General features: G+C 38.6%; 1 protein-coding gene across 1 annotated transcript in view; it reads left to right on the top strand.

The window, feature by feature from the left end:
• AFP (alpha fetoprotein) overlaps nt 1–12,380 on the top strand; it is a 40,671-nt gene that overhangs the window by 22,072 nt on the left and 6,219 nt on the right. Inside the window, exons 8-12 of the mRNA XM_072624339.1 lie at nt 2,436–2,650; nt 5,625–5,757; nt 7,044–7,141; nt 9,125–9,263; nt 11,505–11,728. Coding sequence (XP_072480440.1) covers nt 2,436–2,650; nt 5,625–5,757; nt 7,044–7,141; nt 9,125–9,263; nt 11,505–11,728 — 809 coding nt within the window. The remainder of the gene's footprint in view (nt 1–2,435; nt 2,651–5,624; nt 5,758–7,043; nt 7,142–9,124; nt 9,264–11,504; nt 11,729–12,380) is intronic.

Raw genomic sequence — 12,380 nt, 5'->3', positions numbered from 1 at the left:
CATTCTTCTAATTCTTGACCAAACTCTTTTCATTAATAATTTAGGTCAAGTAGCTTTTACCTGCTTATAGCCAGCTTCTGTTTGGGGACAATAATAGATTATTTCTTTCAAATTTTTCAATCATATGTCATCATATAGCCCACTGGAGAGAATCACTGGACCTGTACTGTGGTTCCTGGCATAGAGCAGGGTTTATAACCTGTTTGTCCTACTCATTAATTGTGTGCCCATTGGGTAGTTTACTTTGCCTCTTTGGAGTTTCTCACCTATGAAATGAGAGGATGAGTCTATCTGAGCTCTAATCCTAAAATCATCTCTGAGTCTTAGCTTGAATGGAACTACATCGTCCAGAAGAGACTCCTCCATTAGCATGTTAGGATGATTTAGTGTGTCAGATTAGCTAGTGGATACCTTGAACCCAGGTGGAAGACAGGTCAAACCTCAGGGGAATTGGATATGGGAATGGGTCGCACATAATGTGTTTAGTCTGAGGGAATCAACCAGAGTGAGAAGGCTGAGGTAGCTGCAGCTGGATGAATTGGGGATGAACCAGACAACTAGAGAATGAGGTGAGAACACACAAGCAAACTCTGTTTAAACTTCTTAGCTTTGTCCAAAACCAATCTTGTTCCATTTTGGCAATTTAGGAATTTAAAAAGTGAAATGCCCACATGAATATTACTTCATTATTTCTTGAGGTCTAAGGAGATCAAATCAAGACAAGTCAACAAGCATTTATTAAGGGCTTACTGTGTGCCAGGGAATGTGCTAAGCCCTGGGGATATAAATATCAACAGAAAGAAAGATATTCCCTCCTTCTAATGTAGGAAGAACCCTGCATTATGGGAGCTGAAATGTGGAGTGGGATGGGTAGGAGGTGAGGAAGAAGTGAAGCTACCTGATGTGGAGGGCATTGTAGAGATAGTTCAGGGAGAGTCAGGTGTGAAGCCTGGAAAGGAATGAAGATGTGTGAGGCTTGGTTTTCTTCAAAATGGAGTTTTTAGGAGGAACCAACCAATCACAGAGTGAGGCCCCCAGAGAAGGGGGCACTTCCAGAGCATGAAGTCCAGGGGTCGAGCAAAGTGCATTGTTTTATTCTGTTTTCTACTCAGATGTGTACCTCATATCCTGACCTTGGATATCTTGGATATTTTTGTACTTTTTCCAATTTTTGGTGAATATAGTGAAATTGTTATTTTCATACTTTCCAGGTGTTCTATCTTCCAGATTGTGAATTTCTTTTCCAGGGATGCTCATTTTAAATTTGTTCCATTTTCTTGCCCTGTGAACCTGCTTAGTTCACCACATGAACCAACAAATGTTCATTTACTGAGCGTACTCCTCAGGTGCCCAGCACTGGGCACTCGTGGCCAAAGAGGGCCACTGAAACGTTTTCTACATTACCAGAGCAAAGTCTAAAATTGACTGTGGCACTTTTCTGATGTTAGGGACAAAGAATAGTTGTTGTAATTGTGATTTTGAGGTTAACTAAGGTATTAGATACATATCTACACATACATATATATTTACATACACACATATATAGATATCTATATCTAACTATAGATATAGACATAGATATAGATTTGTGTCTATATCTATCTATCTATCTATCTATCTATCTATCTATCTATCTATCTATCTATCTATCTATCTATCTGTCTGTTTGTCTGTCTGTCTATCATCTCCATAATCTGAGGAATGAATGGGTAGGGATTCCAAATCCTCTCTTCCCTTTATGGTCCTTGAAATTCTACAGTTAGAGATTCAGTTGTTGGGGCCCAATGACAGTGTTAATACTAACACATAATAATGATCTTGTGGAATTGCACATAGCCATATGAGGGGGTCATCCCTTGGGTTATCAATCAATACTTTTACAAAGCTTAGCTGATTATCAGATAAAAGAAGGCAGAGTACAAAATACAAATTCCTAGTGGAGGAGGACCAAAAGGAAGGAAAGAGGAAGAGAGGGTGCACCAAAACTGATTCAGAATCACAGAATGTTCGCACTACAAGGTATCATAAAGACCAGCTAGACTGACTCCCATTTTACAGCTGATTAAACTGCAGTCCAAAGAGTTATACTACAGCTACTATCTACATAGAACTTTCTGCAAAAGTTTGCAAAAGTGTTTTACATGTATTATTTCATTTGGTCATCACACTGTGAGAAGTAGGTGAGCCATTTTGCAGATGAGGAAACTGAGGCTGAGAAAAGTTAAGTGACTAGCTCAGGGTCACACACTTATTGAATGTCTGACATGGAATTTGAAGGGGGCTTTTCATCATCTACTTACTTCAAGAGTATAATCCAGATCTCCTAATTTCTGATGCAACATCCATTAACCACACTGACTCCCTCCTCAAGCTGACCTAGAGAACAGATACTGTCAAGTAAAATGTGAAAGCTGATGTCATTTTATCTTTTACAGAATGAAATTATGTCCTACATCTGTTCTCAAAAAGACAGCTTGTCAAGTAAAATCCAAGAATGCTGTACATTGCCTTTACAAGAACAGGGTGAATGCATAGTTAGTGCGGAAAACGATAACCGACCAGAAGGCCTGTCTCCTGACCTGAGAAGATTTTTAGGAGAAAGGAAGTTCCACCTACATTCTTCAGAGGAAAAAGATCTCTTCCTGGCAAGGTAGCATGCTTTACAAACATGTGTTCATTTTAATAAGGCAACTTTGATTTGATGATCTTGAAGCCATGGCATTGGGGAACAAGCATTGGACTTCATATATTCATAGATCCGGCCAACATTGCTGTTCTTTATAAGAATTTTGACATTCAAGAGTTCTACAAAATGGGAGAGTGGTGGATGCAATTTTAGGGTTAAACACCAGGGGGTGCTGTTAGAATGTATTTTGGCCAAGTTGGTTGGGGCAGGAGCTCTGAGACAAAAGGGAGAATATGGCTTTTGTTGCTCTCTCTGATGTATTTAGGGACTTTTGGAGTTTATGAATGAGCATTGCTTTAGGAGTTTCTTTTCTACTGGAATCAGGAGGCATTAGCAACGGTTCCATACTTGGTACATAGACTGTGAGCTCCTCCATTAGACTATAAGCTCCCTGAAGGTGTGGACTTTCTTTTGTCTCTTTTGACATTCCTAGCACTTAGTACAGCTCCTGGCCAATAGTAGGTGCTTGATAAATGTTTACTTATTGATAGCAGAGTGCTTGGCACATAGTAGGTGCCAAATAAATGTTTATTAATTGATAGAAGCAAGTAGTTTGCAAATTTGCACATCAAGCAGCCAATGAAGATTTATTAAGTGCCTATCGGACACTGTGCTAGGCTCTGAGGAATGTAAATAGAAAAGGCAGAGTACAATATATGTATAGACATTTCACAGACAGAACTCTGTTATAAATCTTGTTGGACCACATCGTTCCTGTATAATTTGATTCCTCATATGGTACAACTTAACAAGAACATTGGGACAATATCTAGCAGCCCCTCCTCTATTATTACAACATAGATAGGCATTCACATATTTTGTATGCTCTTGAATATGATTTAATAACACTTATTGAGCTTAATGGGAACAGAATCTAGATTTAATATTAATAAAAGTAATAGGACATATTTCTGTCTTGCTTTATAAAGCACTTTTGTCAAAATATCTCATTGTTATAGGAATTTAAATACTGTCATCCTAGTTTTATAGATGGGATACAGTTCAGAGACATAAGATGTTTATCTGAGACTGCATAGTAAGTGGTCAAGTTGAGAACCCTGGTTTCCGATTTCAAGTTCAGTGATGTTCCTAGGACACCGGGCTTCTGACCAGTTAGACCTGACAAACATTCACAGTCAGTGCACCGGTGTGACAGGTGGCATTATCAGTGTCATAGCCCAAAATGAGTAATTAGTTCCTTAAATGGGGAAGAACAATCAGCAAACCTGGCAATCAATCAACAAGTATTTATTAAGCACCTACTATGTGTCAGGCACTATGCTAACCACTGAGGGATGTGAAGACAAAAATGAAATGGTCTTTACCCTCAAGGAGTTTGTATTCTATGGAGTGAGATGAAATTTACGTATAGAAATATACTAAATGTGTGAAAGGGAGCAGCTAGGTGACGCTGCAGTGGATAGAGCACCAGACCTTGAGTCAAGAAGACTCATCTTCATGAGTTCAAATCTCACCTCAGATACTTACCAGTTGCGTAATTTTGGACAAGTCATTTAAGCCTGTTTGCCTTAGTTCCACATCTGGAAAAATGATCTGGAAAAGTGAATGGCAAGCCACTCCAGTATCTTTGCCAAGAAAACCCCAAATAAAGTCACAAAACATCAGACATGACAGAAACAACTCAATAATAATAAGAAAACATATGAAAAACAAACACAAGGGAATAATTTTCATTCTGTTTACACTTTAATTTCCAAAGCTGATTATTTGATTTGAAGTATCTGCCTAGGTCATAGGCATTTAGTAGCAATGAATATGTTGAAGACCATTTAGGTTTCCCACATATATTTGCATTTAGAAGTTACATATTTTATAACAGCAAGTCAAGTTTAATCAAAACTTCCATATCCTAAAGCCTGTGATTAAGGCATAAAGCATGGCAGACAAATATCTTTAAATAGAAAAGCGAAATTTATTTAGTTTAATAAGTTTAATGTTTATATAATAAATGCATGAAGTAATTGATCCAGAAACAATTGTATGATGGTTCCATCCTAGGCACTAAGGGTCCCTGCCTTTAAGATGATCATAATCTAGATATGAAGAAAAGACATATATACTTGGAAAGATAACTGGCAAAACAATAAATCATAAATTCTAAGATAGTGGCTACCTAAGTGTTAGAGTGAGAAATCACTTTGGAACAGTATTTGAGAGATAATTAGATGGTGTAGTGGATAGGCTACTGGACTTGGAGTCAGGGAGACCTACATAAAAATTCTGCCTATTCATTGTGTGACTCTGGGCAAGTCACTTTCCCTTTGTAGTCTCAGTTTCCTCATTTGTAAAATGGGTATAATAATAGCACCTACCTCACAGAGTTGTTGTATCAAATGAGATATATTTAAGTGTTTTGCAAGCCTAGAAGCAGTGTATAACTTAACAATGTTGATGATGATGATGATTTTGAGAAGGTCTCCTGGAAGTGATAGAATTTGAGTTGGACCTTGAAGGAAGAGGTAAGTTGATGTACATCTGTGAGAATCAATGTAGCACACTGACTGTCCATCTGTACCCCCTTACTCTTACCTCATGGGTGAGAAACAAGGTGTGTATACTATTCTATGTGAAGACATATCTACACATTCATTTTTCATTAAAAAGGATCAAGCTGATTGTCCTCTTATATGATTGACATGGATTTCTAAAGTGTAGCCAGTGTTAGGCTATGTCTAAATGGCTATCTTAAGCTGATGCATCATTTGTTATAAGGCTATTTGGGGCTGATCTCAACATACCCCTCAAAAAAATAAATTTCCAGGGGACATCATTGTACTTCATTTGTATCCTGGTGGGTTCTTAAGTTTCCTATGAGATCCTCTCACATGCTGCTCATGAAAATGCACAGAAGAAGCATCCTGGTCAGGGAAACAGTTATAATTCAACTATAAGCTACTGTCACTTTTTGGGTGTTTAGGTTTGTATATGAATACTCAAGAAGACACCAGGAACTTGCTGTCCCAGTGATTTTGAGGGTTGCAAAAGGATACCAGGAAGCCCTGGAAAAGTGCTCCAAAAAAATGAATCCTTTGGAGTGTCAGGACAAAGAGGTATGGTGTTTTGAATTTTGAGGTAGTAAGAAAAATGTTCCTGATGTTTCCATTATATTATAAGCTCCTTAAGGATAGGCACTGTCTTTTGCCTCTTTTAATATCCTCAGAACTTAACAAAGTGTGCAGCAAACAGTAGACACTTAATAAATGCTTTATTGATTGATTTCAGTGACTAGGACTGTTTATGTATGTATGCATTTTTTTCATGCATTTTCTAATTTTTGAACGTTGAGTGCTCACCTCCGAAGCATACTGGCCAAGGCATGTTGGTTCTATGTAGACTGAGGAGGCATTCAACACTCTTAGGAAAGCAGCATTGATGTGCAGAGTGAATACAACAATTAGCACAATGCCTGGTACATATTAAGAGTTTAATAAATGCTTGTTGACTGACTGATATGTAAACTAAATGTTGGATTTTATATGAAAACATTTTTTGACTCCTAAAGCTTAGACATAATCCTCCTATACTTTAATTTGATTTTCAGTGTCTAACATCAGATGTAAACAAGTAGTGTAGTGGAGGAATGGAATGAGGTCTGGATTTGGGGTCTAGAGAGACTCAGGTTTGTGCCTGTCCTTTGAACCCCTTCTTGTGTGACCTTGGTCAAGTCACTTCACCTTGGTTTTTTCATTCGTAAAATGAGGATTTAAAAGTACCTGTATAGCAAACCTCATAGTTGTGAGGATTATGAAGATCAATTTTTATGTTCTTTGCAAAAACCTTAAGACAGTCTACAAATATCAGTCAAAGGATACCCTGGGCAAGTCACAACTGTTCAGTACTTTGGACAGCTCCCCTCGACTCTACACAGCTCTAGGAGGGAGCTAGGTAGTACAGTGGTTAGACCGCTGAGTCTAGAGACAGGGCAATCTGAATTCAGATCTATCCTCAGACACTTACTAGCTGTGTGAAGTTGGGCAAGTCACTTAACCTCTGCCTCAGTTTCCCCAACTATAAAATGGGGATGATAGCACAGCCTTCCAGGGTTGTGAGGCTTAAATAAGATAATATTTGTAAAGTTATTTAGTACAGTGTGTACTAAATACTTAACAAGTGCTAGTTAGTTTTACTATATGCTGATGAGAAGGTGCTGACCTATATTGGTGGAGGGAGGTTCCTCATCCCTATGCCAATGAAATCACAGATTTAGATGTGGTCTCCATCCCCTATTCCTAAGGTGATTTTCATAGTTGTATGGAATAGAATTATTTGATGGTGTATAAGTGGTGAACTATTCAAGGAGAAAAAATAATCTATATGATACTTTTTACCTTTTCAGGAAGAAGAAATAAACAAATATGTTCAGGACAGCCAAGCATTGGCCAAACGGAGCTGTGGGCTCTTCCAGAAATTAGGAGAATATCACTTGCAAAATGTGTAAGTATTTCTGGGAGCTATTTTTCAGGGTCTGACTATAACCTGAGAGATGAATGTAAAGCTTATCTTATTAATCAGAATCCAACTCTAATTTGGCAAATTTGGGAATCATAGTTTAGTATGAAAATGGTCCCCATTCCTTTTACATATCTTTTGCCATCTACTCTCTAGAAGAGGGAACTATTAATTAAGAGCCTACTATGTGCCAGTTCCATGCCAAGCACTTTACAAATATCATCTCTATATTCTTCCTTCAATTTCTTTTTGGTCCCCTACTCTCAGGGATGTTGTGAGGACAAAATGGCATGATATACAAAGCACTATATAAAGGCTAGCTATTCTTGTTATTATTATTAATTATTATTATTTCCATTCTCCCTGAGCTCTCTCTAGCCTTTGGCTTTATTAATCACTCTCTCCTCCTTGATACTCTCCTCTCTCTAGATTTTTGGGAAACCATTCTCTCTTGGTTCTCCCCCTACCTATACGACTGCTCCTTCTTAGTCTTTGCTGGATTCTCATCCAAATCATGGCTTCCAACCAAGGCTGTTCCTCAGGGTTCTGTCCTGGGTCCTCCTCCCTTCTCCCTCTCTACTATTTTACTTAGTTACCTCATCAGCTCCCATGGATTTAATCATTATTTCTATGCTGATGATTCCAAATCTACCTTATCCAGTCTCTGCCTCTGTGCTGACTTCTAATCTCACATCTCCGACTGCCTTTCAGACATCTCAAACTGGAGGTCCCATAGACATCTTAAACCAAACATGTCCAAAACTGAACTCATTATTTTCCTCCCTAAATCCTATCCTTTCCTATCTTCCCTATTTCTCTAGAGGACAACACCATCCTCCCCATTCCTCAGGCTCACAACCTAGGAGTCTTCCCAGACTCCTCACTCTCTCTCACCTTCCATATCCAATCGGTGGCCAAGTTCTATTTCTCCTCTTCAATATCTCTCATCTACACCCCAGTCTTTCCTCTGATACTGTCATCACTCTGGTGCAAGCCTTCATTACCTCACACTTGGATTATTGTCATAACCTGTTCCTAGATCTGGTAGCCTGAAGTCTCTCTCCCACTCCAATACATCCTCTACTCAGCCACCAAAGTGATTTTCCTGAAGTCAGGTCTAACCATGTCACTTGACTTACTAAATAAACTTCTGTGGTTCCCTGTTATCTCTAGAGATCAAATACAAAATGCCGTGTTTGTCATTCAAAGCCTTTCATAATTTAACCCCTTCCTATCTTTCTGGTCTTTTTATATCTTACTCCCTGACACATATTCTTCGAGCCAGTGACACAGGCCTTTTGTCTATTTTACCAATTTTCTACCAATTTTGGCTCTTCTACCATGTTCTACCTTCTCTTAGTTTGGAGCATTATCTCTGTTTGTCCCTAGAATGTTCTACCTCTTTAAAATGCCCCCTGACTTTCCTGGTTTCCTTTAGGTCTGAGCTAAAATCTCACCTCCTACAGGAAGCTTTCTCCAACCTCTTCCCCACTTTTTTAGGTGATCAAGGCTAAGTGATTTGCCCAAGGGCACACAGCTAGTATGTGTCTGTACTTGGATTTGAACTCTGGTCCTTCTGACTCCAGGTTCTGTGCTCTATCTACTGTGCCACCTAACTGCTCCCTTCCCAATCCCTCTTAATTCTAATGCCTTTTCTGTTCATTATTTCTTATCTATCTGGTATATAGTTTACTCTGTATATATTTGTTTGGATGTTGTCTCTCCCGTTAGATTGTGAACTCCTTCAGCACAGGGAATCTTTTGACTCTTTGTATCCCCAGCACTCAGCTCAGTGTGGCATATAGTAGGTGCGTAATAAATGTTTATTGATTGATTATTTATAATGGTACCCATAATTCAAATGCTGCCACTGTTTCACCTGGCATGAAGGGTCTTTGAGGAAAAGTATGTCCCAGAAACATCCATGGCTAATCAAGATAATAATTGGAAATGTTTTTTTCCCTCCAGATTTCTTGTGGCTTACACCAAGAAAGCCCCACAGCTGACCCCTCAAGAACTGATTGGCTTCACCAAGAAAATGGCAGCCACTGCATCTTTATGCTGCCAGCTCAGTGAGGATAAACAACTGGCCTGTGGGGAGGGTGCAGTGAGTAGCTGTTGTAATTTTTTCCTATCAGTTCTGGCCAGAGTTTCTTATTCTTGCAACAGACAGACAGCTATGTCATGTTCATTTAGGGGATTTCATAGTTTGTGGAAATGGTAAAACCAGAAAATCTTTGCCCAACTTGGCCCCCACAGGAGGCACAAGGTCAGAACAAGAGGCCAGCCTTCTCTGTCCCAGCCCTGAGCCTTCTATATGAGTCCCCAATTTCAGTTCCTCCAGAATGCTTGATGGAAGCTTTAGGTTACTTATATATACACCCCAACACATATACCAGGTTCTCCATTCAAGAAGAACAATGTGGTCTAACAGGTTGGCCAACAAAATATTCATTTCATGACATATTTTTTATGTTCACCAAATATTTATTTTAACCTTTGAAAGAAATCCTGTTTTATCTTGACAGAAGGAAATTGTTGTTTTCAGTAATACTCTCTTTCTTTTTTCTTCCTTCTGGGCTTCAGTTCCTAATATCACATTTTTTTCTCATGCTATTACAATGCTATTGGCTCCCTTGACATTAATTCCGAGATTCAGCAAGTCACTCATTCTTGAGAGCCCTGTACTCTTCTCTAATAATAATTAACAAGAGCTAGTATTCCTATAACCCCTTAAGGTTTGTAGGACACTATCTAATTTCATCCTCACAACAATCCTGTGAGGTAAGTACTTTAAAAAATCCTCATTTTGCCTATGAGGGAGTTCAAGTGACTTACCCAGGTACACATTTGGTAAGTGTCTCAAATAGGATTTGAACTCAGGTCTTCCTGACTCCATGTCCAATGCTATCCACTGTGCCCCCTAGCTGTCCCAATTTAGAGATGCATAATCCTTCCTATATATTAACACTAATTTTATGAATATATATTTACATGGAAAGACACAACTGAATGTTCTGATTCTGCCCTCTCCTTCCCCAAGGCAGAGTGGGTTTCTTTTTCCTATACATCTTTTCATTCTTTCCTCTATCTCATGTAGAAGAGTTATTGAGTAAGTCTCCAAGGTCCATGCATGTATGAAGACTTCCATGACTGAAGGCATTCTGTATTTCAGCAAAGCAAAGCTCTTTAATATTCTGTGGAGATAGGCAGGGGCATATAAGCAATTCTTTCTGATTCTGAAGCATGCATGGTTCCCTGACTTCCCAAAGTAATGGGGGAAGCTCATTCAGATCCCCACGGAAAGGAAGACACAATCTTCATTAATTACTTTCTGTAGAATAGAGCATATTTTACATATAAAAATCTCTAATTATAGTTCAGAAAATATGAAATGCTTGAATACATGACATTACTTCAGCAACACAAAAGTACAATGAGATAAGTCCTCCAACTATTATTCTCAGCTCAGAAAAAGGAGACTCTAGGATAGGGGTTCTTAATCTTGGGTCCATAAACCCTTAAAGAGTCCATAGAAAGATTTCAGAGGGAAAATAAGAATGACTGAAAAAAATATACCCTTATTTTCACTAACCCCTAGATGAAATTTAGTATTTCCTTCAGTTTCAAAAACATGATTCTAAAAAGGGGTCCACAACCTTCACTGAAGTGCCAAAGGAGGTCCATGATGCAAAGAAAATGCAGAAGAAACCCTTTTTAGGATTTTAAGTGACTTACTTTCTGACCCACATCTTGGGGGAATTGGAGATGGAATTTGATCCCATGTCTCTGCTGACTCCAAGTCCAGGGATATTTTCACTATACCATTCTACCTCTCTATTTTTTGGAAGTTCATTTTACAAGGCAGGATTATCTGAAAGGCACAATCAATCATCGCAAATGATGTCTCTACCACTAAAATGAAGGAAAATTGAGGTAATTCTGAAACATGTGGAGTAATAGTGAATATCATGGAATGGAAAGGCATGAGGACATATCAAGAAATCCAAATGAATTTATTTAATTTCAAAAGACAGTGATTAAACAATTTCTGTATATAGAGCATTACTCTACGGACTGGGAATGATTAAAATTTAGACAAAACAGTCTGTGCCCACATGGGGCTTATAGTGATAGAAACTACAGGATAGAAATAGGATAGAAACACAATTGCTGTATCACACACACACACAAATATGTTACATGCATAGTTATAATCCCTAAAAATTAAGGAGAAAATTTAAATTCTGGTTACTATTTTCAGGAAAACGGCATCATTTTTGAGACCTAATGTACAATCTCTTCTTACTTTTCTTATCTTTCCCTTTTCTCTTATTCTCCCTTCCAGGCTGACCTTATTATTGGGCAGTTATGTGCAAGGCATGAAGTCCAACCCATAAATGATGGTGTGGGTCACTGCTGTGATTCATCCTATGCCCACAGGAGACCCTGTTTCAGCAACTTGGTGAAGGATGAAAAATATGTTCCTCCCCCATTTTCTCATGAACAATTCAAATTCTGTCAAGAACTTTGTCAGGCTAAGGGGGAAGAGGTCCAGAAGAAGAAGCAAGAGTAAGCAATTATGAAGGGCTTGTGTAGGAAAAAACCCCAACCCAAGTGATGACATGATGGCAGATCAGCCATCATGGACTTCACTTATTCATGCTTAAAATTGTTGTGCTTGTGGATGGAGCATTTGTCTTCCAAAATGCTCAAAAATCCTTGTTTATATTTGTCCAGGTGTCTTCTCAGCCTCCTTGTGAAGAGATCCTTTTTGGGGGATGGGGAAGGCAGTGATTCCTGGTATTCATGTTGCAATCCACTTTATAACAGATCTAAAGATATCCGTCCATTCTGGTATAGTTATAGAGAAAGGGACAGGGTTTCTTACTCTGGGTTCACAGTCCATGCTGGGGTGAAGAGGGCCATATGCTACCTTCTTCTACAAGGCTAAAGGAATTCCCTGACTCATGCAATAAGGTAGTCATGTAGGTAAGAAAGTCTAATCCTGATATAGCCACATGATAATCATCAAAATGATTTATTGAGTCCATGAAAACCCTGTGCAAAGTGCTGGGGATGTTAAGATGCATCAGACATGTTTTTTGCCCTCAGAGATTCAGGTGGGAAGACAGAACCTCTGTGCACAAAATCATTAAGAATACAATTAACTCATAATAGTAATAGCTCACATTTGGATTGCATTGTAAAGTTTATAAAATGT

The sequence above is a fragment of the Notamacropus eugenii genome, chromosome 7 (genome assembly GCF_028372415.1).
Source record: "Notamacropus eugenii isolate mMacEug1 chromosome 7, mMacEug1.pri_v2, whole genome shotgun sequence".
Taxonomy (NCBI): Eukaryota; Metazoa; Chordata; class Mammalia; order Diprotodontia; family Macropodidae; genus Notamacropus; species Notamacropus eugenii.
The sequence above is the reverse complement of the archived record's forward strand: the minus strand, read 5'-3'. Positions and strand labels throughout refer to the sequence as shown.